Source organism: Pelophylax lessonae, assembly GCF_965119305.1.
Source record: "Pelophylax lessonae genome assembly, chromosome: 5".
Classification (NCBI taxonomy): Eukaryota; Metazoa; Chordata; class Amphibia; order Anura; family Ranidae; genus Pelophylax; species Pelophylax lessonae.
The window spans coordinates 116,772,014-116,799,649 of record NC_138772.1 but is presented as its reverse complement, the minus strand read 5'-3'; the positions used below and the strand labels follow the sequence as shown (position 1 = coordinate 116,799,649).

General features: G+C 40.7%; 1 protein-coding gene across 2 annotated transcripts in view; it reads right to left on the bottom strand.

Annotated features, from left to right (window-relative positions):
• The window catches only part of TTC21A (tetratricopeptide repeat domain 21A), a 114,847-nt gene that overhangs the window by 84,507 nt on the left and 2,704 nt on the right, over positions 1-27,636 (bottom strand). Inside the window, exons 3-10 of one of the 2 annotated variants that reach the window (XM_082259581.1) lie at positions 22,445-22,555; positions 20,823-20,989; positions 19,505-19,621; positions 15,958-16,115; positions 11,688-11,772; positions 7,590-7,688; positions 2,266-2,458; positions 570-667 (exon numbers count right to left, since the gene is read on the bottom strand). In XM_082259581.1, the coding sequence (XP_082115707.1) occupies positions 570-667; positions 2,266-2,458; positions 7,590-7,688; positions 11,688-11,772; positions 15,958-16,115; positions 19,505-19,621; positions 20,823-20,989; positions 22,445-22,555 (1,028 nt within the window). The remainder of the gene's footprint in view (positions 1-569; positions 668-2,265; positions 2,459-7,589; positions 7,689-11,687; positions 11,773-15,957; positions 16,116-19,504; positions 19,622-20,822; positions 20,990-22,444; positions 22,556-27,636) is intronic. The other variant, XM_082259582.1, reaches the window with a different exon arrangement.

The window sequence follows — 27,636 nt, the reverse complement described above, 5'->3', positions numbered from 1 at the left end:
CACGTCACTACACTGTTAACCCCATGCCATCTGGGAACGAGCCCTAATGATGGGAACGAGGTGCTGTGATCAAGGCTCATCGTCAAAACGCGTTAGCTACCTTGTCTTTTTACTCACTGAGGTGTGACAATAAAGAATTTGAAGATTTACAGGGTCGCGAGCTGACCTTTTGCTTGATATATGAGTATTATACATTATTGGGACTAGTGTGTATAGGCATATGCTTCTGATACCAGTTGATAAGGTATTTAAAAAAAATTTGAAATGAAAGAGGAGTGCACACTTGTGTTTATAGCTGTTTTTGACATGCATTGTGTTGCTTTGCTTTTTTTCTCTATGTAAGTCCATGTTAATGCAACACAAACACCTTGCAAACTGACCTCAGATGTAAGCTTTTTCTCCTGCAAGTACATGACCGCATGCTGGGTTTGACCAGTCACTGAGTCTGAAGCCCATGTAAACTAAACCAAAATCTGTACTGCAACACTAAGGTCACTCCGTGCTTCATTTATTTACTATTAAATATCCTTTGTAAAAAAAAGTGGGCAATAATAGGGTTTTTTATTTACCTTTGATCTTCCCAGTGATTGCTGCACCTCACTCAGGAAATCCAGCTGCTGTTCTGCATCTTCCAGGTTGTTTTGGAGTATCTGGCACCATATAACGCCTAGAATATATAGAGAGAATTTGGGTTCTGCTTACCTACAATAACACCTGATATGGTAGGTGATGGGTTTTGTTATCTCCCCAAATCCTTAGAAGGAAAGATGTACACATAACATTTATGGGAACCCTCCCTTGGTGGCAGGTAGGTATCCGTTTTGTTTTACAACCCTCACTCATTGTTTTATCTTCCTTTCCCTCTACTTTTTTTTTTTTGCTGCCTTTTTCCTTCTTGATGACCTTATGATAACCAAACATCACATTTGGAGAGTGTCCTGCAATTTACCGTGTTGGCTTTGCAGACATGCTCATAAAGCAATCTATCAAACTGAGGCTCAGCATGTTCTTATCTGTATGTAATACACTCCAAAATAAATGTCCTTAGCTACCCCTTTTTAAAATAGCGTAAGCAATTTTTTGGAGGTCATAAATTGATAAGCGGTTTACCTACAGTGACGAGTACTCTGAGGGCTCGTTCACACCATACGTGCAGGAAAACTGATGGAAACTGATGTAAATTGATGTAAATTGATGTCTCTGCAAATGAAATCTGTGAAATTTTCCCATCAGTTCCCATCAGTTTTCATGCACGTACGGTGTGAACGAGCCCTTATGCTGAATGCAGATATTAAAGTACAACTATTATTTTTATTTTACATGCCTTTATTCCTAGAACAGATTACAACAGGTGTGATTATATTGGTCACCTACTATTCCAAAGATTTAACTCCTCGTATTAAACAAAAACTGTTGCTTCAACTGCTCAAGCACCCTTGACAGTGTAAAACTTTGTCCCAACCCCTTTAACTGTCACTTTTCCTGGACAGCTTGGTCTACATGAAAACATGGAGAAAAATATAGGCCACGTGAAAAAAAAATGGAATTAATATACTGTATGCTATCCTTACTGTACATGATAGTGGTCTTTTAAGATGCCTTCTCGAAACACCAATCATCATGCTTGTTTTATACTTATTTTGTTAGGCTCTATTCACACCCGAGCATATAGTTTTCAGGCGTTTCTTTGGGCTTTTTTCAGGCATTTCTTTGGGCTTTTTCAGACAATTTTTGCAAGTGTTTGGAGGAAGGAATTGACCTCTAACAAAAACGCTTGTAATCTGCCAAAAAAGAAGCTTATGTACTTTTTTGAGCTTCAGGCGTTTTGCCTCAGGTGACAAAACACTCATAAGTGAATCAGGGCCATTGAAATTAATGGGATTTTGCTTGTTGGGCGTTTTGAGACTTCAGAGATCAGCGTTTTACGAGCTGAAAAATGCTCAGGCGTGAACAGGGCCTAAGGCTGTAACCATAACAATCCTTATATTCAGCCATGGAACTGTTATTTTATTTATTATTGGAACTTATTTAGAACTATCGCTTTACATATATGCTGTACATTCACATCGGCCCCTGCCCTCAAGGATCTTACAGTCTAAGGTCCATAACTCACATTCATACACATAAGGAGAAGCCGTGCCATGGTTGGGATTCAAACTGGCGACCCTAGTGCTGGCTCTTATTGCTGAAAGTAACTGTCATTATAGCAAATAGCAATTGTTATAGCTTAGTATATTGCATTCATGATTATGAACAGCTACGCACCTGTAAGGGCTTCTACATGGTTTACGTCCAGCTTCATGGCAGTAGAATACCAGTTAGCGGCTTCAGGTACATTGTCTTGATACATGTGCAGTTTGCCCAGATCTGCAGCGAGCTCAGCATGTTCAGGAGATTTTTTGTATGTGCGCTCAAAGAACCCAGAGATCTCTTGTAGAATTGACCTGTTTCTTCCACACTGTAGAGGAAATAATACTATTAGAAGGAACCTGCCCCCAAGAAAAGAATGAATGGAGAAGACAGCAGTTCACTGATTTAGTCTGTTAGGCCATATTCACATAGGCAGCAGTAAAAACAGGCAGTTGATCTGTGTTTTTTCCACCCTCTCTTTGCAATGGTAGCTGAAGAGGGTAGTGTATATTGCTGAAGTTGTGATGCTTTGCTTCATAGAGCTGCAAAATCTATACAGCATGTAGCCTCGTTCACACGTGCAGCACTTTTCACCACCACTCTAAAAAATAAGCTGTGCAAGACTTTTCAGGTGGGGGTAGAGCAGCAGCTGTCAGGCATTTAGGAGGCGATCTTGTTGCCTCTTGAATGCCCATTTTTTTTCAGCTGAACAGGAATTTTCTATTAAGGTATATGGTTGGGGGGGGCAGTAAAAACGTGAATCAATTGCCTGATCTCCATGTGAACAAGGCCTGTCACAGTTGGCAGGAAGTACCACTGTTAAATGTGACCAATGCAAGTAAATTGAGCCGGGCCTCAACCACATGCCAAATGCTTGGCTTAGGGTTGCTGCATGGTAAATCCACAAAAATTCCATGTTCATCTGAGAAAAGAATTAGCATTCAGGAGACAGTAGTATTGCCCCCTGAATGTCTGACAGCCCCTGCTCTACCCCTTCTGAAAAGCAATCCACCATCCCATGGTGGTGCTCCTTGCAGATTGCCATCTGTAACGGAACCGCGACTCACACTGTGTTTGTGGTCTTCCGTCAGAATACTGCTTCCTCTGGTCTGAACATAGATATCAGATAGTCTAGCCGCCTCCATACAAAACTAGCCAAGAATAGCTTGTGTCGATCTTGAACCTTTATTGAACAAATGCACACCAAATATATACCACACACACAGGACATCACCCTCCTGATAAAATGACCCCACCAGGTCAGGTGCCTGATTACATTATGCTATGCTGATGAAATTGTGTGCAGAAATATAATTAACCTGAACTAATTATCTAGCCATCTGGACAGAAACAATAGGTGAGTTAATTTACAATTAACAATTGGACAGACAGGCTTAACAGAAAACACATCACACCTTAATACACAAACAATAGCAGGAGACCACCAGCACCAGACTGTCCGTCTCTTATATTGAAGAACATGGAACAGAGGCCAATGTGACCAGTTCTTTCAATGAACATGTTCAGAATCAAACAGGCCAGGAATAGTCTTCATATATTTCTTGAGATATATGGTTGATAAATATTACTGTCCCATTTGAAGTAATCCAAACCATATTTTCAGTGTCTATTACCTGTCCATCATTTCCTTGGTCACCCTGTGTCCCTAATGTGTTCCATAAGAGGGGCCTAGGCGGCTGAGAGAGGGATTTCCAAACCTCTCTATGTTAAACTGTGTTCCACGGGCCCCCCAACCAAAGTGACTCCCAAAGTGACTCCCGTACCCATATAAACCATCCATATAAAACAAGATGTCACAATGTAATAGTCATTTTAATGTGGGAAAGCCATGTTAAATAACGGTGACGGGAGTCACTTTGGGCGCGGGGTGACCAGGAAACTGGGGGGCACTAGGGATATGGTTTGGATGGCTCCAAATGGGACAGTGATATTCAGGAATGATGTCTCTCTTGAAATATGAAGATTTTATTCCCTGTACATTGTGAGGTCCATGACCAGGAAGTACAACTCCTAATATGGGCATTCCAGAAAGTTCAATGTGGAGACTGACTGTCTATTGCTTAATGATGTTGCTTTTGTCTGAATAAGTAAATTGTGATATTCTTGTCTGAGGTGGCTTTCCTTTCACCTATTGTTAAGTGTGCTAATGAACTCACCTGTTGTCTGCTAAGGGATGTATTGATACTCAGAGTAATGTGCATTGGGGGCTCGTTATGTAACCATTGTGTGATGTTGTAGGCTGGATTTGGGTCATTGTTCATGTAGTGACTGCATTACTTCTAACGTGTATATAAAGCGTGTATTCCTTTTCAATAAAAAGAGTCTGATTCCTGCTTGACCCTCAATACAGAGCCTCATCTCGTACTTAGGGGGGGTTATTCGTATGGGTTTCTTGTTCGGTGGAGTGTCCGGTAGCTGCCTTTGTGTTCGGGAATGAAATGTCCTAAGCGACTGTAACCCCTTTCATACCCGGGGTGTCGTTACAATAACCATCCGCAGTGTCCAGGAAATAGATTGTGTAAAGAGCTCTCAGTGTATGACGCTTTCATAGACTAACACTGTTTAGATTACTTATTTTTCCCTTCTGATCAGATAACATATGTTTACTAATGGGCCACAATGGCACCTGCTCCCAATTACCAAACCCATCCAGCCCACCATCAATCTAGTAGGGAATGAAGTACAGATTGTGGTACTATAGGGCTCATGAATAGGGGTATTCCTTTCCTGTGTTTGACATACAATCTTGCCTAGCTACAGTAAATGGTTGAGGTGTGTGTATCACAAGACTGACTAAACAGCTACAAACCATTTCACAGGTAAAAGATTTCACATGTAAGCATTTTTTAACGGAGTATTTAGTTTTTACTTTGAAATGCTAATAGGATATGTTTAAAATGTAGATTAACACTCTACCCTCCCCCCCCCCACCCCCACCAATTCCTTTCCCCCATTCCTTAATTTCACTATCAGCTTTCTTTCTTTCTTCCTCCTTTCTTGGAGATTTGTTATAACATAAATGCTTTTAATGTTAATCTTCATACATACTGATTAGAAACGGCCTCTTTCACACGGTCCGCCTCCGTAGGCGGATCCGTGTTGCTCAGCGGGGATCGATCCGCGATCCCCGCTGAGCCGGCGGATGACAGCTCCGTCTCCACTTGCAGAGCGGAGAGGGAGGTGTCTCAGCCCCCGCTGCCCTCTATGGGGGATCGGTTGAGAGCGGACCGCCTGTCCGCTCTCATCCGATCCGATCCGATCACTGAACGGATGGAAAAATAGGGTTTCCATCCGTCCAGATTTCACAGACAGGATCGGATACGGGTGTCAGCGGAGGTGTCTCCGCTGACATCCGCTGCCCCATAGAGCTGCATGGAGGATCCGATCAGATCCGCCTAAAAAAGTGACAGGCGGATCTGATCGGATCGCCCGTGTGAAAGAGCCCTTACAGATTTGTCAAGAACTGCCTAGACAACTGTAACCACTCTCTTGTTGTCCTCAACGGATATATGTATGATACAATTGCAATGTCTCAATTTCGGTTTACTATTATTATATATTCAATAAAAATGTATTGAACACAAAAAATGTAGACTGACTATGCTCCTTTCTTTACAATCAGACAAGTGTATTGAGGTGGAAACAGGGTTTCTCAGGATACTCCTCTCCCTGCTCCTGTAACCAGCTTCCTGACTTACAAAGAAGTCTGCACAGATCATGAAGTCAAAGTACAACAGAACGCTGCATGGAAAATGGCTCTCGGGTTTACCGCACTGAGCGTTTCATCTTGGATTCAGGCTGATTCCAGGAGAGCAATATTTCCTTCTACAACAGTGGACTAATCAAATAAATTATAGGAAAGGCAGATACTCACAACAGCAGTCATTTTGAAATATTTCCACAAGTGTATTGAAATAACCTTTTTATTCACAGAACAGAGAAAGTTAAAACTCTGGGATAAGTTTGGTAAAATATTTGCAACGAGTAGAACTAAATTGAATTGTAGTTTTTATTTCATTCTCACTATATGCCATTCTTAATTTAAATTATATTAATATTGGCATTTATTTCGTACCAACAATTTTTACACAGAGCTTTACATACTCTACATTCACATTAGTCCCTGTCCTCAAGAAACTATCTTCTGTATCTAAATGCTTTAAATGCCCATTCAGGGAAGAGCAGCAGACTTACTTTAATTCCAGCCACCGCGGCAGCTTTTAATTACCTTTCCTTTATTCCCCCACTGCTCCGCTTACGGGCCACAGCGAGGTGGAAAAAGTCATGTGCAAGCTCCAAGGTGCTACTTAAAGCTTATACAGGGCAGAGGAATCTCTCCCCACCTTCTTATGATAGAGCTGGGTGTCTAAGCAGCCACTCACCTATCACCAGCAATAAAGGAAGGGGGCTGAGTCAAGCTCTTCCATAGCTGGAAGTATCAGGTATATATCTCATCAATCTCAGCAGCCTTACAGAGCACAAGGGGACCAATAGGATGCTGAGTATTTACTACTATGGGAGCAAACAATGAAAAAACCCCATTGCTTGGCCCTGCACAGACTGGGAACAGGTTCACGTTTCTCAGTTCCTTTTCCCAAGAATGAACCTTAAAGGGATTGCAAACCTTTTTTTTCCTTTTTTTTAAAATAATAAACATGTCATTACCTGCTCTATGCAATGGTTTTGCACAGAGCTATCCGATCCTCCTTTTCTGGAGCCCCCCACCTGCGCTTATGGCTCCACCTCTTCAGCAAGTTCCCCTATAGGAAACTGCTTCATATGAGGGCACTCATGCAGGCTCCATCTCGAGCCACAGACATTAGAGACTAGACATAGACAGTGCGGCTTGGCCCCGCTCACTCATTGCAGGATTTTATTAACAGTAGCAGGAACCAATGGCTCCTGCTGCTTTTAATCTGCCCTGTGAGGAGGGAGAGAGCCACTGGATTGAGATCAGGTCAGGTAAGTATGGGGGGGGGGGGTGTCTGAGGGGGCTGGGAGGGGAGGCACAGAAGGTTTTTTTATCTTAATGCAGAGAATGCAGTAAACAACCTTAAGCTTTTAGAACCGCTTTAATGTTAAAAAAAACTGTCATACTTCCCTGCACACAATTCTTCACTCCTGTGCTTAGCTGTGCAGCACTGGCAGTCACCATCAATTGAGAGTACGCTTAGCAAACACGATAGTCTGTACACAAAGGGCCTCCATGGGTACAAAGATGATCGCAGACATGCAGGTCATTTCAAAAGAATAAACAGGAAATCAGCAACATACGGAAATATGAAACTAAGGGTATATAATATAAATACATCCTGCTCTACATGGTTACAGCTCTCTTCAAAATTAAATGTTTTTTATTTTATAATTTTATAATTATTTGGTTTCATTGAATACTGAAAATAAACCCTTGGCTTAACTAGAGAAAGAACACATCTTACCAAATTGCAAATTACGTGGAGTTTCTGAACATGAAGGACTGGATTTCGGGGCTCCATCATCTCCAGAGCATTGATCAGGTCCTTCACGTAGGTGAGAGCCTAAAGCAACCAAGGCCATAAAAAGTATTAGCGTACTCATTAACATAAACGCATTATTGTTCACAATGTCTTGGAATAACACATGGCTCAGTTATTCTATGCTGCACCTGTACTACAAATACTACTACTATACTTACTATAGGAACTGATTTTTCAGGACAAGGAAGACTTTATTTTGGTGGTATTACTTTGAAATGCTTATTTTTTACTTCTACAGATTTTATAGGCAAAAATGTATTAAAAAAGTAAAAAAGTCAGTAGAAAGCTGTGGCTGTAGAAGGAGTTTTTCAACTTTTTTGCAGTAGCGTTTTACAGCGTTTTTTAGTTATTTTTTAGCAAAATCTTATTCCCATAAAAGCTTATGGTTTAAAAACATTGATGAACGCCGCATAGTTTTGTTTTTCTACGTTTATCAGCGTTTTTAAGCTTTTATCAGAGCATTTTTACAGCTGAAAAACACCTCTTAAAACCAACTAGTTCTGGGTTTTTTTTTTTACAGCCAGAAAATGCCCCTGCCAAAAAACTGCAGATAACAGCCTATATGTACATGGACACATAGGATAACATTCTAGTTTACTGTCCGTAGAAAAAAACAGCTGATGCCAAAAACAGCAGCTGTAAAAAACATCCAGTATGCATGAGGCCAAATAGCTAATAATACCGGAGATACAAACCAAAGAGTTTTTTTTTTTTTTTTTTACGGTGTATCTTTTTTATTATTACTCATGATGTTCCTTGCACAACAAATACATGTGTCTTTTTAAAACCAGTACAAAAAAATCAAAACACACAAAATGAAAAAAAGAAAATAAAGAAGATAAGGGGGACGTAGTGGGTAACTAATCAAGGCTAAAACAGAGGTAATTAGGTAAGAAATTTTACAATATACAAGTTTGTTTATGTCCCCTACACACGATCTGAAAATCATACAACAGATTTTTTGACTTTTTTCGCTTGCTAGTTGCATTTTGAAACTGAATAGGTTACGAAAGTTAAGAAAATTCTCGTAAGGCTCCTTTCACACGGAGCGGACCGTATTGCGATCCGCTCCGGCACTTTTTTTTGGTTTTTTTCACACATTTGTGTCATCCAGTCCGTATGTCTGCATATCAGCCCATCCGTTTGTGGAAGATATACGGACATAATGCATGTCTATTTGATTGCGGATGTCAGCGGATGACACCGCTGACATCCGATTTTGCGTCCTTTCCGTTTTTTGCGTCCTTTCCGTTTTTTAAACGGAAGAAAAAAATAGGGTTCTGTTCCGTTCCAAAAAACGGAACAGAACTGAAAGGACACAAATCGGATGTCAGCGGATGGTCATCCGCTGACATCCGCAATCCCATTGACATTCATTATGTCCGTATATCATTCGCAAACGGATGGGGTGATATACGGACATACGGAACGCCCGTGTGAAAGGGGCCTTAGACAGAATAAAAAAACAGAAGTGATGTAATGTATTATATTGTATTGTTTTTTCAGACGAATACTGTACTGATTAAATGAAAATCGTACGATCTGGTATTGTACAAGAAACATTTTTATGTTTGTCCCTTTGAATAATATCGGATGAACTGTTCTGATCAGTTCTTGAAAGCCTTGTACTAATGATCAGATTATGGTACGATCACTTTGAAAGCCATATTTGTCACCTGAGTTTAAGATCGTGTGTACAGGCCTTTGGAAGCTCCTATGATCAGGTGATAGAATACAGTACAATTGGGATCTGCACTAAAGGGCAACAACAATGTGATTCTGTAATAACTTAATGATCACTGCATCTGACTGTGATGCAGATGGATCTTTTAGTGAGACCCACTGTGATTGGCATATGTTCGTAGACCTGGACTTAAAGTGGTTGTAAACCTCAGACATGAAATATGAACAAAGCATATCCCTCTATAGTGTGTACTCTCAAGTGCTAAATGTCATTTCTGTCTGCTGCTTTGTTCTTCTGCTATTTGCAAGAGTCACCTCTGACAAGTGTTCCCGACACCAAGAAAAAAATGGTGACGGGAGGAAGCTCCAGCTGACAGCCTCAGCTCTGTTCCTGTGTGCTGTGTGAAGAGCCGTGTGTCTCTTCCCTCCAATTAGTTGTCAGAACTCTCCTCACTGAGCTTTACAGAGTGCAGCTTCAGCTCTCTGCCCCATTCACTGGGTATATGTAAGGGTTTACAACCACTTTACATAGTTAGTCTGGTTAAAAAAAGGCACAAAATCCATCTAGTTCAACCAATAAAAAGGGGAAAACAAGACAAAAATTTTTTTTTTTTTTTACAATCCTATATACACAATTTCATACCCACAGTTAATCCAGAGGAAGGCAAAAAAACCCAGCAAAGCATGATCCAATTTTCTCCAGCAGGGGAAAAAATACCTTCTTAATCTCCCAAGAGACAAACGGTTGATCCCTGGATCAAATTTACCTATAACTGTTAGTATCCAATTATGTTATTTACATCTAGGAAAGAATCCAGACCATTTTTAGAGCAATCTACTGGGCTAGACAGAACCAGCTCTTGAGGTAGTCTATTCCACATTTTCACAGGTCTTACTGTGAAGAAGCCTTTCCATATTTGGAGATTAAATCTCCTTTCCTCCAGACGTAAAGAGTGCTCCCTTGTCCTCTGTGATGAACTTAAAGTGAATAACTCCACACTAAGTGGACCCCTTATGTATTTGTACATTTTGATCATATCCCCCCCTTAATCTCCTCTTCTCAAGAGAGAATAAATTGAGTCATCTAATCTTTTCTCATAGCTGAGCTCCTCCATGCCCCTTATAAGTTTGGTTGCCCTTCTCTGCACTTTTTCCAGTTCCTCAATATCATTTTTGTGAACTGGTTCCCGAAACTGAACAGCATATTCCAGATGAGGTCTTACTAATGATTTGTACAGGGGCAAAATTATATCTCTCTCTCTGGAGTCCATGCCTCTCTTAATACAAGAAAGGACTTTGCTTGCTTTGGAAAGCGCAGCTTGGCATTGCATGATATTATTAAGATTATGAGCTACCAGAACATCCAGATCTTTCTCCACCATTGATTCCCCCAGTTGTACCCCCCCAGCATGTATGAAGCATACATATTCTTAGCCTCCAAGTGCATAACTTTACATTTATCAACATTAAACCTCATTTGCCACATAGTTTCCCGAAGAAACAGTGCGGTCAGCTTGTAAGTTGGAGACATCCTGTAAGGACATTATACCACTGCATAGCTTGGTGTCATCTGCAAGCATTGAAATGGTACTTTTAATCCCAGACCCTATTTTATTTAAAAATATATCAAAAAGTAAGGGTCCCAACACTGAACCTTGGGGTACACCACTGATAACCTTAGACCACTCAGAGTATGAATCATTCAGAGTATGAACCACCACTCTCTGAATTCGGTCTTTAAGCTGTCAAGTTTCTTAAATGCAAAATATACTCCTTGCTTTTTGAATTTGAGAAAAAAAAGATTATGTGAATAAATTCTGTTTCAAAGAAAAAGTGATATTAAAAGTAAAACTGCAGCCCTGCAATAGATACACAGTATATGATGTGCAGCTATATATTGGTGCCTTTTTTTTCCCCAAAAGATCATCTTGCACAGTAAAGACAGTATTTAATTTGTATAGTGATCACTATGAGGTGAGGTAGGGCACAGACTCCAAAATTAAATCAGGGCAGAGTTTTTACCAGGCCAGCTTATAGTATATAATGGCCAGTCTACAGCATAAACAGCCCTTCTTCTTCTCTGTACCAAACCCCTTCTGGTCCTAGTTGTCAGCAATGACCTAGCTGAGTCGGATTTTGCTCTATTCTATTTAGCACTAGAGGATATAAACAGAGTAAACATTACGCCAACCAAGTGCAATGGTACAAGACACCAGGTCCTACACAAGAGAACCTGGGAAAAGTCCATAGGTCATATGGGTGTATGACAAATCATTATAGTGGACTTAGGAAGAATAACCCATCCACTGGTTTCTTACCCCATTACTATACACTAACCTTTGGTATATTTCCTTCCCTTGTAAGCGAGTATATGGCTAACATCTGAAAAGCATCAATGTTATTTCCATCTATTGATAGGATGCTAAAAAAAAATAAAAAAATAAAATTAAAAGCAACATATACTTATATACAAATAACCATATACCCTGTGCTTATGTGTGTGTTACGTTTCAAAGGAACAAACTGGAAGAAATGCAGAGACTGAATGGTGAACCTTTCATTATTACAGACCTGTCATTTGCATGTTTAGTGATACATAAATAGTGGTAACAAGTTATAACATTGAGAATGGCAGGATGTCTGCATGGAATGTTGGGGGTACTAATTGCAGATAAAGTTGGTCATCTGTATCCATGCAGCTGCGAACCTCTCTTCACTCCTGAGCAGTTTACCTCTAACTATGAAGTGGTAGAAATTCAAGTATGCATCATAAACCCAATCCCTGTATACCTCAAAAAGATAGCCTTCTTTTAGTTGCATGGGGAATTGATTTACTAAAAGTAAATTGACTTTCCACTTTGCTAGTGAATTATCCCCAGAGCTTAGTAAATGAGGTGAAGCTCTGCTGATGTCCATCACCCAATCATGTGTAAGTGAAAATGCAGTTTTTTTTTTTGTTCCGTTCCCTGCATGTGATAGGGAATTCTTTACAAAGTGACAATTTACCACATTCACTAAGCTCTGGGGAAAAAAATGCCTTGCAAATTGCAACTTCACTTGCAAACTGAACATTCTATTTACCTTTCAGCCAGCCATACATGAACCGGAAATGAAGTCAGTTCAGCAGGGACTAGGCAAAATTTTGATCCATACATGAGCTAGCTGGTTGTTCACAAGTCGATCTATCGATTGAGTTTTGTACCACCAGCCTGTTGGGTTTTTCCTCAACAATTAGTGATGCCGGGTATTGCCAGTAAAACTGATTAATTTATTCTGCTTGCTGGGAAGGCTCCCCGCTGGCAGAATACAATAGCTCAGCCACATCGAATGTGTGGATGGGGGATTTGGTTACTAAGAAAGAGGACCTCTATCTATGCCACATCCCAAAATGCAGAAGAACAAACAAAGTATGTAGAACCCCTGTTCTGCCAAAGGCGGACTTTATTGGCATAAGCATGAGACCAAACCCATTGATAGTAGAAAAATATCAAAATTAAATTTATACATATAATGAAAAACACATAGTTGGTATCACATCAACACAGTACAACAACACATATATATTAAAAGATGAGGTCCTAGTACAACATATCCCTTACTCCCATATGCGGGATGAAGTGTTCCCCAAATGTGAGGGGTGCATGTATTGTACCAGGACACCTCCACTGGTCACAGGTCAATGCGTTTCGCTAACAAGCATAGCTTTCTCAAGACCACTTGTGAGAGGGAATCCTAATGGCAGTATCAGCTAAATCCATGGCTGGCTATCTTAGTGTCTCCTAGGCTGGCATAGGGGCCATATAACTCCCCAAAAGAAAAGGAGGGAAAAAAGGAAAAGCATGTATCAGACCGCTCGAGCATCTACAATTGCTTTGACTGTGTCTTGCCCATCTGTCATAAAGAGGTTATCCCTGTATGTTGGCGGGTAAAGATATGGACATGTATTTTTTCACCCTATGTTGACTGAGCAGCCGGAGCTCAATAGCATGGCGCCAAACCCACACATTTATATGAGGGTCAGAAAGGCACAGATCGTAAAACCTCCTCTTGTGTGTTCTCATCCAAATGCCAGGGGGGTTTTGTTAATTTATTTATTTTTGTTCAACCTGCTGGTTTAGAGAAAAAAAAATCATGTAAAGTCTGCCTTATAGCAGCCATACATTATACAACTTTGTTTTATAATTTTCTTTTAGATTTAACAAAACCATATAATATGAGGTCAAACCTAAACACTTTCAAGTTGAATGCAATCAGGCAGGTCCTTGCACTATATAGTTAAAGGCAAATTTAAAGGAAATTGAACAAGAAGATTGTATAATGTATGGCCAGCCTTAGTAAATCTACCCCAGTGACCTTCTAGTTAGGTCCTATGTTGATGGGCTTTTGTTTACTTCAGATAACCACTTATTTCCTCAACACATATCTATAGGAATGCAAATGCAGCGCGAACAAGGTCAACAGCAGAACATATGCACCTGCAATGAATTCTGAATGAGAAGATTCTCAATTGCATTTGTCCACCAACACAGGTTTGCAGTGTACTTTGAGATCTTGCTCATTATTGACAAAAAAAAGAAATGCAAAACTATTAAATGGGTTAGATCACAAGCTGACATTCAGTGGCCAATATACTGGCCTGTGGAAGAGAGAGTCATGCATGGTTCAGCTGTGGTGACAATAATAGGTATGCTTGTCTATAAGCACTGTGATGGTTGATGATTAAAAGAATAAAGATGACAGTTTACGTAGCGGGAAATATTGTTTCCCCACAGGGTTCCTGGGCATACTCCTAATCAAAACATGAGGACTATGATGATCCATGTAAGAATGCAGGTGCCAGTTGATGTAATACAGACATCTTAAATAAACGCCCCTGGAGATAACCTCCTCAAAGCTATAAAACGCATGTCCAACTTGAAGGAGGCTGCAGGACAGACCCAAAATAGACTGGTGGGATAATATCTACCAGCTGGCTTGAGAATGGCATTGAATCTCCAGGAAGAGCTGGAGGCATTGGTCAGCAATAGTAAGCACATACTGAGCTGCTGCGCCTACCCCCCCACCCCCACCTTGCACCAGGACAAAGCTGTTTTAAAATAGCTGGATTGATGGGTGGAATGTTTACTGATATGAGTTAGATGTAGTGAATGAAATAGCAAGCAAGTCACTATTCTGCAATTCGTCTAAATATGAGAATGTAGAGCCATTTGACACATAGAAGATCACTCAATAAGTACTGACTGCCAAGTTTCCTTGCATGATTCAGCTTAGAACTGGCAAACTGGCCAGTGCATATAAAGGGAGAATCTGGGAACTAAAACTTACACCCAAAACTTTCTGACCCACCCATTTCACAGCAAACTGAAAATTTAAAGTGTCACTAAACCCACATCATAAAAAACTATGAATAAATGCTGTATTACATGCTGTACATACTCACTCAGTCACTATGAGATTCATTTTCTGTATTCTGCAAAAAACCTGGTTGATCCTGCTGCTCTCTATCGCCACCTTCTGTTCATGTCCCCAATGCAGCTAGGGATCTGTCTGAATTTGCAGCTGTGGTGGCAACTCTGCACATGCTCAGTTTTCAGTGCTGAGCATTTCCTCCCTATCATATCTGTGCAGCCCATGTGACTTTAGAGTCACACATGTAGGCATATTCACAGTGGTAAATGACAGCCTACTCCCTCCTTCCTCCGCCTTGCCCACTAACCATCTAAACACAACGGGAGCGGGATATTACATGTAGATAAATAGAGGATTCATCATACTCTTTTTCTAAGACACAGGCTGGAGGGGAGTGACACAGCCTGCGACTTGCAGAAATCTGCCCACATCATGGTATTTACACAAAATTAATAAAGATTTGATTTTAAATATATATTTGTAGGCCAATTTAAAACAATGTATTGATATTATTTATTTTTACTCTGTATTCCAAAAGCTATTTTTTTATTATTATTTTGAACATGAGACTAGAAGCTCCTCCTGCATATGTTTCACTGCAGACCGGCTGGGAAAGAGCTGAGTCATGTGACCGTAGAACTGCACAATTCTGGATAAAATGAGAATCACAATTTTTTTCTTCCTAAAATAAAGATCACGATTCAACATTATCTTTCACATTATACAAAAAAGATCAGGCTAACTTTACTGCACCGTCCCTCAGAAGTTCTGTCCCCTTTCTCCTTTGCCCTGCCACCGAGCCAATGAGAATATACAGTAGGGAACCGGCTGTGAAGCCGAAAGGCTTCATTGCCGGTTTCCCTTAGAATGAATGGCGGTGGCAGCACCCGGCAGTCGATCTGAAAATCGGCTGGGGTGCTGACATTGCGGGCTCCCTGGACAGGTAAGAGTCTATATATTAAAAGTCAGCAGCTACAGTATTTGTAGCTGCTGACTTTTAATTTTTTTTTCCACAGCTGGAACACCAATTTAAATATTTCAGGTAAGGACACTACTAGTAATACACACCAAAATTGGATTACATTTCATATCTGCCTATAATTTAGTTTTAATTAATTTTAATTATTATGCAACTGGCATAAAAGGTAGCTTTGACATTTGCCTAGAATCTTGGTTTAAAGACCATTATGGTCCTTACCGTTGTGCTGTTTCAAGGCTTTGGTCCCAGTCTTGCTGTGCTAGAACATATCTCATCTTTAAAGTCAATGCTATTAGAAATTTAGCAAAATTAACAATGATCTGGTTAATTATATCCAGGGCTCCAGAGTAATTCTTCTGCATCATGAAACATTCAGCCTGCAAAGTAAACCAGCTTAGTATTAATTATGAAAAGGATGCGGTACAAAACAATCCTGGGACATATTTCAGGAAACGAGTTTGATTGCCGCAACCAATACAATAGACCCAAGAACAATAATTAGGCTTTGAAGGTTAATAAGTGACTAATAAAAAACAAGCAACAAAGGAAAATGTTATTGATAACATTTCTGTTATCGACTAATGAACATTTTATTATCTACATAGAAAATGGAATGATCATTCACTGTGTGTGCCACAGGGAGACAGTACATACACCCTCAGAATGAGCTTCTGTTATTTGCTCCCCTTTAAACTGTTAAATAAAACACTGGAAGGCCTCTTGCACTCTGCAGCTTGAAAAAGCTCAGTACAGCTTTTTTTTTTTACTGAGCTAAAATACAGTCCATTAATTGTTATGTGCCTGTGCACACAGGAGCGTAAACGAGCGCCGTGCATTCTTCAGTGAAAACAAAAAAAATATATAAAAAATCTGCATTTTTGGTCAGTAATTTATGCCTTATGTGCGCAAATACGCCCAAATGCTCATTTAAATACAGTGCAGAACAAGAACGCGAGAATACGTTTTCGCGCATTTGCGTGAAAATGTGCGTGTTCACACAAAATTGTGCCAACGCATATGTGTGAAAATAGGCAAAAATACATACAAAGGCCTCTTGCACATAATACTCCTGTTTAGCATCTACTTTTTTAGACTTTTTTGTATTTATTTGCACGTATTTTCACACAATGCAATTTTGTGCGCACATGCGCGAAAACTTTTTCTCGCACTCTTGTTCTGTACTATATGTAAATGGAAATTTGTGTACATTTGTGTGCCATCGCGCATATTTGCGCGCATGAGGTGTAAATTACTGACCAAAAATGCAGATTTTTCTATTTTGTTTTTACTGAAGAATGCACGACGCTCGTTTACGCGCCTGTGTGCATAGGCACATTACAATGAATGGGCTGTATTTTAGCTCAGTTAAAAAAAAAAAAGCTATAGTGAGCTTTTTCAAGCTGCAGCGTGCAGGAGGCCTAATTGTATGTTATTTTTGACTGATACATCAAAAAAAAATGCTTGTTGATCCAAACAGAAATTTAGTGCTGTCCTCCATCCTCCATAATTTTATTGTAATAATATTTTAAGCCCTGCCTAGCTCATTCTTGTGTACTACAGAACACACTCTATAATATGTAGATGTCCACATCTATTTCTGTAGACTACATAATACCCTCCATGTAATGGAGAAGAGTAAAGGAAATAGTGTCCTGTAGTCCTGTCCTAGCGGGGCAATGCTACTGTGTTACTAGTAAAGCCTGAAAAAGAATACTAATGCAGCCACCACATCTAAAGACTGGTAAACTGCTATATTTAGAACTTTTGTTTTTGGGTTTGTATACACGTAAATTCAACCTGAGGGCTGAAACATTTTAGTAAGTGCGCTGGCAATGCGCTTGCCATGAGGATCTTCAGAACTCTCATTGATTGCCGGTTCACACACATGCGATGCGGGAACCCTGCAAATCCACTGCCGGTTCCCGCATCGCACTCGACTCGCAAGCAGTTTACACTGCCATATGCGAATCGCTGCGGGTGTCAATACAAAGTTAACGACCCCCCCAGATCAGTTCGCATATCGCAGTGTGAACTGTCAGTTCGGTAACTATTCGAATCGCATAGGTGTGAACCATGCAATCCGATTCTGGTGCGGACCAAAAAAAGGTGCCTGTGCAATTTTGGTCCGAATGTGATGCAAATTTAGCCATGCAATCTGTATGACTGAATTTGCAACGCACAGACATTGCATATGAATTGCAGAGCAGTGCGCTGCGAATCACATGATGTGTGAACCGGCACTTAATATAGTAATCAATGGCAATTTTTTTCACTATGCCAATATAGTTCAGTTGCCCAAATCATTTATAAAAAAAGTCATGTCATATGTCCGATACCCGACAGAGTTTGCATCTTCTGTGTCCTGAATTTCTAGGTGGAATAGCCTGCAGAGAAAGGGGGTTCTCCCCTTCCCCAAGCCCCTCCCCCTCTCACGGTTTTTTTTTTTCTTCTTCCCGGTTTGACCCTTTTTATTCTTCTCCTTTCCTTTCTTTCCGATTCTTCTGCAAAGTGCCTTATGGGAAAATACACATCTCCTATACAACTTAGGTTGCTACCAAAGTTTGCTAATACAGGTTACTTTGGATGTATCACTAACGATTGCTGTACCAGTGTGGTGTTCCTAGAGGAACTATATTGCCAACACCTTGTGAACTAAAGAGTTGTTATATTTTTCAATTTGGCTTGCTCTATGGCATGCTCCATTGAATGTGTATGCGTATTGACCTAACTGATCTTACCTGTTTTGCTCAGCGATTATGTACCCTGAGAACCTTTTTGCTCTGTGTACTCATGGATATGTACGACTTGTGCTTACCTTTAGTCTTCCACATTTGTTCAATGGGGTTAATGTACTAAAACTGGAGATTGCAAAATCTGGTGCAGCTCTGCACAGAAACCAATCCGCTTCAATTTTTTTTGCCAAATCCTTATTGAACAAGCTGAAGTTAGTATCGGATTGACTACCATGCAGAGCTGCACCAGATTTTGTACTCTCCAGTTTTAGTAAATCAACCCTGTCTCTTCTTTTGTCTTATATTGTGAAAACCTAATAAACTCAGATTAAACATAAAAAAGGTCATCCCTGTGAGCATATCTTTGCTGAAAATACTCAGCTATCGTGATGTCTGTTAAAAAAAGCAGCCTGCATTTGTAACAGATTATGTTTTTTTAATCCTCTGCTGCTATATACTGGCTTTATGATATGAGTCTCAGATGGATCATGTTTTATCGTTTGAACATCACAATCTCAGCTACATCCTGCTATTAGCGTTCTTTTGGAGAACACTCACTTATATCAAAAGATTTGCACCTGTTTATATTCATTTTATTGTTAGGGCACAGACAAAGGGTTCTTTCCCGCCACCTTTTCCAAATTAAAATCTAGGGAAAAAAAGCTGGTGATTTTGGGGTGTTATTATAAAAGTTCACATAGTAATACGCCCAGTGAAAGTGCATTTACATAAATTCTGTTAGAATGGGAGGAAAAGAAAGAAAATGTTATTAGACTATTTGCTGGGCTGGTCATATCTTTTTCATTGACTTAAAACAGAAAATATCGTATTTGGTCTCTACGCAGTGCTAGGTTTCATAGGACCAATGCGTGACCAAATGTGGTATTTTCGGTTTAAAATAAAGGGCATTCAACCAGCACAGGAAATAGACCCTTACCCAGAACAAATATTTTGCAAAAATACTTTTCCTGGGCAAATTTTCTATAAATGCACCACTTTAAGTTGTGATGGATCAGCCCTAAGTAATGTGTTACCTTTCCGATCATTCCTAACAAGTCTTTGTTGCTTTGAGTTCCCTCTTCGAAATACTTAACACACTTTGCTAAAGAGGATTCTGGGGATAAGAGAAGCCATCCTTTTAGCACCAAACCCTAAAATAAAACAGATTCAGCAGATCAGGAAGAAGGTCATGTTAAACAAAAATGCATTACAATAAAATTGAAAACTCATATTTATCTGCCACAATGAAAGATTATGTCACATTTATTTATTTTATTTTTTATTTATTTCAGGTACTTATATAGCGCCGTCAATTTACGCAGCGCCTTACATATACATTCTACATTCACATCAGTCCCTACCCTCAAGGAGCTTACTTGGCCCCGCTCGTCGCTTCCGGTGCAGGCATGTCCATTCACTGCTAAACAGCTTCTGGGCATGCCCAGAAGCTGTGCAGGGATGCCGCCCCTGCACCGGAAGTAACGAGCGGGGCCAGTGCAGTGCATTGTGGGACTCCGACGTCACGGAAGAGGACACGAAGAGGGACGCTGCGGCTTCAGCTGCCCACACCTGAGATGGCAGCACTGGAGAAGAAATTTTCAAGGTAAGTATTTCTTCTTACAGGTAAGTGCGACCTGGGACAGTTCAGAGGCTATCCATTATGGAATGTACTAGCCCTGACTGTCCCGGGGGTATTTTTAGCTCAAATTGACCCCCGAGGCCGGAACTCCGCTTTGAAGGGGTTGTAAAAGTCAGAAGGTTTTTTTATATTAATGAATTCCATGCAATAAGATAAAAAACCTTCTGTGTGCAGCAGCCCCCCTAATACTTACCTGAGACCTATCTAGATCCAGCGATGTTGCAGCAGTGTCTTGGATATCTGGGACTCCCCTCCTCATTGGCTGAGACAGCAGTGCGGTGCCTACAGCTGTCAATCAAAATCAGTCAGCCAATGAGGATATAAAGGGGGCGGGGCCGAGCCGCAGCTCCTTGTCTGAATGGATACAGGGAGCTGTGACTCAGCTCGGTGCCCCCATAGTAAGCTGCTTGCTGTGGGAGCACTCAGCAGGAGAGAGGAGCCAGGAGCACCAAAGAGAGAACCGAGAAGAGGAGGACCTGGGCTGCCCTGTGCAAAACCAACTGCACAAAGCAGGTAAGTATAACATGTTTGTTATTTTTTTAACTAAAAAAAGAAGACTTTACAATCACTTTAAGACAGTTCACATTTGTGTATTTGAACGGTGTATTTAGATACTGTATTTATCTGGAGTTTAGCTTTAAAAGGTTTTTGTCACTATTCCAACTTGCATTGCTTAATCAAGTCTGAACAGACAATTTAGCAACACTGCATACCTCACTTGACCTGTTGGACATTTTGAGCATCCTGTCAATGTACTCCTGTGCCTTGTCACTTCTTCCAAGCAGCCACAGAAGTAACCCTGCATAGTAGAGAGCTTTAGGTCCTGCTGACCTTCGGTTTTCTTTTAATTTACTTTCCAGTTCAGAAACCTCCTCACGATCTGTGGGAAATACGCAATGAAATAATACATAAAATGACATAGTATATCAGGTTTACACAATAAAAGTCCTTGGGAACAACAAGGTGAATATTTTTTTTAACTAAAACAAACCATAGAAAATATTTTTTGCGTTTCCATTATATATGCTGCTCAAAAAATTTAAAGGAACACTTTGAAAACACATCATATCTAACTGGGGAAAAATATCATGCTGGATATCTATACTAATATGGACTGGGTAATGTTTAAGGAACAAAAGGATGCTACATCATTTGATGGAAATGAAAATTATTAACCTACAGAAGGCAGAATTCAAAGACATCCCGAAAATCAAAGTGAAATAATGATGCAGCAGGCTAGTTCATTTTGCTGAAATTTCATTGCAGAAACTCCAAATGGTACTCAGTAGATTGTATGGCCCCCAGGAAAAGGCATATGGTCACAACTACTCCAGTTTACCTCAATAAAAGAAGGCAGGACAATAGTGCAGACTGTACGAACACTTCATTTAATTCTTATGCCAAAAACATACTCACATAAAAGTAGATACATATAGGCATCATAATGGTTAAAAACCGCGGTGTATGGTGGCGTGCTGCTCGTTTTCCGGGTCGCCTGACGCGTGTCGTCAAAGTAATGACATCATCAGAGGCTGGTGGTTTGTTCTGAGCCTATATCACTGCCCTGACATCATGGCTGCCTAACATATTGGAGCTGATGTGACCATATGGTGTGATCTATCCCTTGATTGATGGCCTACTTGAGTCTGTTTTCATCGCTTTATATACAATAATATCTGGTAAGCAGTTGGTGTTACTCCACGTCTGGGTGTTGGCTTCTAACATCTGCACAGTCGGAAGTTGGGAATTGGTCTACACTATCTCTCCATCTTTTGGACTATTGGGACTTTCTGTGGACACTCTACATTGTTTACATTTATATTTGCCATTTAGTATCTAAGCGTACACCCATGCGAAGGGCCATCATTGCCCGAATGGGATGCACAGGTATTCACATTCACGTCCATTGGGACCCAGGCTGCACAAACACAGGAGCTGGTGCAAACGAATGCAGCCATCACATCTAAGAATTGTTAAACTAAAATATAATAAATGTTTGTTTTTGGGTTTAATACCGCTTTAACTGTTGCTGGTCACGGTTCAGAGAACTCACACTACGCAAACGAACCTGATCAAAAGGGTCAACCATGCCCGTCCTTCATTAAAACTGCCAGTGTGAGTGCACCCTGTGAATCCACTACTATGCTGCCCTGTTTCTACCAAGATGGCCACATCCACACAGAGGCATAGTACAGAACAAGGCATGGTAAGACATAATAATACAAAGACAATACTGTTGACTAGGGCTATGTCTGCCTTTTTTTGGGCACAGCTGCCAGTTCAGCACCTCTGTAAATAAGATTGTAGAACGTTTGTAATTAGAATGAAAGCTTACCAAATGTACCACTTTTCTTATGAGCATAAATTAGAAGCATGAGGGCGGATAAAGAGACATCTGGAACCTCTCTGATGGACTCTAGCTCTCGAATGGCCTCTTGCACTCGGTCTGGTGACAGAAGAAGGAACATTATGATAATAGTGCACACTATCATGGTCACTAATCGTAAAACAAACCACAATGTACTAAACAAACCATGAACTGCGATTGGAGAATGTTTTGCTTAAGCCTCGTACACACGTACCGATTGTCGGCCGAATGATCGGCCGTCTTTTGTCCAGTGTTATTTTGTTGGTTGAAATGTGCTCTAGACTGCACACGAATTTTGTCGGCCAACAACAACCAACTGCAGAAGTGATGTCATGTTCTGGTCCACTTTTCGTGTGTTTTTTCTTCTCTGAGCATGCCCAGTCTTGCTCATCTGGCTTTTGTCGGCCGAAATCTGTACTGACTGACGAACAATCGGCCGTTCTTTGTTGGCCAACAAAAATTTTATAGCCTGCACACCAGATTTTGTTCGGCTGAAAAGTCGCAGTAGGTTGTCGGAAGCATCATACTAACAAGCCGACAATCGGCCGATCGGACGTTGGCCGAATATTTACGGCCGACAATCGGTACGTGTGTACGGGGCTTTACTCCTCCGACCAACTCTAGCAAATACTTTTTTTTTGTCTTTTTTACCATGAGCAGACTTCAATGCTCTGGACAAATAATAAAGGTAGTGGCTGTCACCGGGATGAAAAGACCCAGCTAATTATAACAACTTTATGGAGGTTCTAACCTCCCTTTTCTTTCAGTCTGTGACTGCACTGGAGAGATTTTCTCAACAATTTTGCAACAGGAAAGAGGGGAAATTTCTCTAAAAGGGTCAAAAACTGCAGTAAGAATCTAATAAAAGCTCTATCCCTACTTTGTCCAAAAAAATTTGGGCTCGAGTAGGACTTTAATTCTATCAAATGTAAAGGTTAATAGAAAATATCCCCTACTCCCTGGGACCCATCTAACTTAGCAAACATAAAATCATACATACCTTTATTCTACCAGTCTTCTGTCTGGCTGACGATGTCAAGATCCTTCATCTTTTCTGTTGGCGGCAGTGGGCGGCCCTTACTTATGCAGTAAAAGGCACTTAGTGCCGTTCAGTGCAGCAGGACAATGGGCCCAGGCGATCGTGTTTGACGCACCCCAGAAAGCGAATCAATGACAACTTGGACTTAAAGAAAGTGGGTTGAATGAAGCGGATTTTTCATTTAACCTGGAATACTAGCAATATCTAGTGGCAGACAAGACTTTCTTCAGTAGACAGTTCCAGAATAAAGTGAGAATAGCAGCAAAACCCACTTTTTTAGGTGGGCCACTTGTGTGTGTTTTTTTTTTTTTAAACTGGAATTCTTTATTAAGAGTACATATATATGGACACATAAAAAAAAAAAGAAAAAAAAAAGCAAAACCTTCAATAAAACTTTTATGATAAATAATTTCAAATACTCACAAAAAAAAAAAAAAAGAATGTTGTTATGTGTTATATGTATGAGCTGTTATGTGTTATACTGTATGTATGTTAGTCATGATTAAGGTCTGACAGTTGAAACACGTTGGCTTCTTTTGGCTGTTTTTCACCAGTATTTGAAAAAAGTTTTGATGTATTTTTAGCTCATTTCTGTGGCACCTTTTCCCTTGTTCTGATTATGTTGGAGGTTGTGGAGACCTTTTCCAGGCTGAGTGCCCTGTCAGAAGTGGATGATCATTACCTGGGAGGTGGCAGCCTGCACGCACCTTTTTCAAACTATAGATGATCAACCATAGGAAAGTATACGGTGCTGCTACCCATCCAATTTGTTAAGCAGTATTGAAAGAGTTCAAGACCCAAGCAAAGTCGTGAAGGCTGAAACGCGTCAACTGACTGTATTGTGATTTTGTACACTGTGGATTTTGCAATAAATGACGATTTTTAGGAGCAGCTATCATGGTTCGGATCACTTTTATAGAAGACAGGACTCCTTTACCAATCTTCTGTCACTGTCCCAATTGTGAAATATGCTAATGTGTTTAAGGCTCCGTTCACATGTAGGCGTTTTGGGGCGTTTTTCTGCTCTAGGATCAGCTCTCAAAACGCCCAAGAAGACAAATCCTATTCATTTCAATGGCCCCTGTTCACATCTGAGCGTTTTGACGCTGTGAGCAAAACGCCCAATGCTCAAAAAAGTACATGAGCTTCTTTTTGGGCAGATTACAGGCGTTTTCCATTGGTCTCTATTCAATCTAAAAACGCCTGCACAAAAAACGCCTGCAAAAACGCCCATAAAAACGCCTGTAAAAGCAACGCCAAGATGTGAACGTAGCCTTAAGAGCACTCTAAGGAGGTGTACCAGAAGGTTGCTTCAGAGGTCCTATGGTTGGTAATTTGTTTATATATCTCTTATATTGTAAGCTCTAATGAGCGGGGCCCTCTGATTCCTCTTGTATTGAATTGTATTGTCACTTTACTATCTGCCTTAATTTTGTAAAGCGCTGTGCAAACTGCTGGAGCAACATAAATCCTGCATGATAATATTAATTAGAAAACTTGAGGGTATTCATACTTGATGGATGTTGTATTTTATACTGGATTTAGGAATATTTGAAGTTTTTAATAAAGATTAATTAAAGGTTTTGCAGTATAGCCAGTATACTCTTGTTTTGTCTTTAGTGTTTTTTGAAGATTTACACAATTTCGAGAGAGCGGGAAGAGCTGCACTCATATTGGAGCCTTAAATGTATCTGACAATGAGTTACTATCAGAATTGTGGCACTTGAGCGCTGACCATGAGCAATCTTTCAAATATACATGTTCATGGACTCAACCTGTTGAGGGCTTTTGTTTTTCTATCTTGGTACTGCATGAGTTCACTAGGTTAGCGCATTATCCTCAGTAGGCTTTTTATTTATAAAAGATTAAAAGATGTCTACTCACAAACAGGTGATGTAAACCAGCATATCAGATCCGACTAACAACGTCATGATATTGGAGTCCACAGTCTTAGTCAAGGTTATCGACTGACGCGTTTCGAGGCTATGCCTCTTCCTCAGAGCCTTCCGCATAGCCTTGAAACGCGTCAGACGATAACCTTAACTAAGACTGTGGACTCCAATATCATGGACGTTGTTAGTCGGATCTGATATGCTGGTTTACATCACCTGTATGTGAGTGGACATATTTTATAAATAAAAAGCCTACTGAGGATAATGCACTAGGCTGGTGCGCCCTTCTTTTGTGTTTGTGTTTACAGTGTTATGTCGACCACCCCGGTCGTAGAGGGCAGCAAGGCCTAGCCATTGGGGCTGCCAAGTAACAGTGACGGAGGTAGTCTGAGAACCTTGGTTCTGAGCGCAGGAGCAAGGTGCCAAGCATCACAATTTTCTTTATGAGTTCACTAGGTCACTGAGTTGTTTATAATCCTCTGATTGACTCTGAGAACACCTAGTTCTGAGCATTCCATTTTACAAGCCAAGAATCCTCAACTCCTCCAACAAAAGTCTTTGTATGGTCTAATTATGCAAAACCATAGCATGAAGTATTACTTGTTGGCTTGTAGATCTCAAGGAGGGGTATTGGACAGAATAAGTGGCAGAAGTCTGCACCACTGTCTACAGCAGTTATTGTGAACTTACGAGGTGGCCCCTGACATCACAAATGGGCCGTATTTAGGGTGTAACATGTAACATGGTGCAAAGATGAACTCCCACCCTCAAACCGCCTCCCCTCTTACAGGGTCCGGAGGCTCTTCTTCCCGGTGGCTGTTGTCAGTGTTTACATTTTGCACAGCTGTGCGTGGCTTCAGCAACACAGATATGTAATTAACCGCTTTACCCCCGCTCACATTGCTGCTACTGCGGCAATGTGGCTCGTTATCGTCCAGCGACGTAGGTCTACATTGCTGGACTACTCCCCTTGTGTAGTCACAGCGGGAGTCGGGCCAGGGGAGGAGCGGCGGTGATTAATCACCGCCGCTCTTCCCCGATCGTCGGGGAATCAAGTGTGGAGATCCGCCCGCTTGTGTAAACAAAGCGGGCGGATCTCCTAAGTGACAGGCAGGGTCAGATTGCAGGGTTCAGCATAGCTGTCCCTGTGTCACTCAGTCACCTCCCCCCACACATGTCAGTAAGCACCAGGCTAAATTAACCCCTCCCTCTCCAATAAAATTAACCCCTTCCCTGCATATTTATAGCACTGATTACTGTAGTAATGTCACTGGTACCCCCAAAAGTGTCAAAAATGTCAGTCAAGGGTCCAATCTGTCCGCCGCAATGTCGCAGTCCCGCAAAGAAAAATCGCAGATCGCCGCCATTACTCGTTAAAAAAAAAAAAAACACCAAAAATGACAGAAATCTTTCCCGTAGTTAGTAAACGCAATAACTTTTGCGCAAACCAATCAAAATACGCTTATTGCGATTTTTTTTACCAAAAATACGTAGCAGAAAACAAATTGGCCAAAAATGATAAAAAATTTTGATTTTTACATTTTTTTGGGGGGAATTTCATATAAAAAAATGTGAAAAATATTGTTAACATTTTTTTGTTTATAGTGCAAAAAGTAAAAATCGCACAGGTGATCAAATACCACCAAAAGAAAGCTCTGTTTGTAGGAAAAAAAGGACGTAAATTTCGTTTGGGTGCGGCGTCGCACGACTGCGCAATTGTCAGTTAAAGTCGCACAGTGCCGAATCGCAAAAAGTGGCCCAGACGTAAGACAGCAAAATCCTCCGGTGGTAAAGTGGTTAATTTACATAGATCTGTGAATGAATAAACTACAAGTGCCTTCTGCCACTGCAGCAAAGGGACTTGTGGTTATCAATGGAACACAAGTATAGTGATCACCGCACTTGCAGTCCACTGATACTTCCTCCAGCTTCATAACCAAAATTCTGTACCTTGGTATAGACATGGAGCTGAAGGAAGAGTATGTGAGAAGCCATGCATTGCACCTGCTATTCACTGATCATGGCTGCAACGCTTTCCAGGTTTGCATATAAAATAAAAAAATATATATGCACATTTTTTCCCTAAAAGTGTGGTTACACTGCCTTGTGTGCATGGTGTTGCACTGCCTTGCTAAAAAAGGTCCAGGTTTGGTCTGAGATGTGCTGCAGTGTGTTAACAGCCCACTCAAAATGATTGGGTTACCTTAAACCTCGGTTCACATATATGC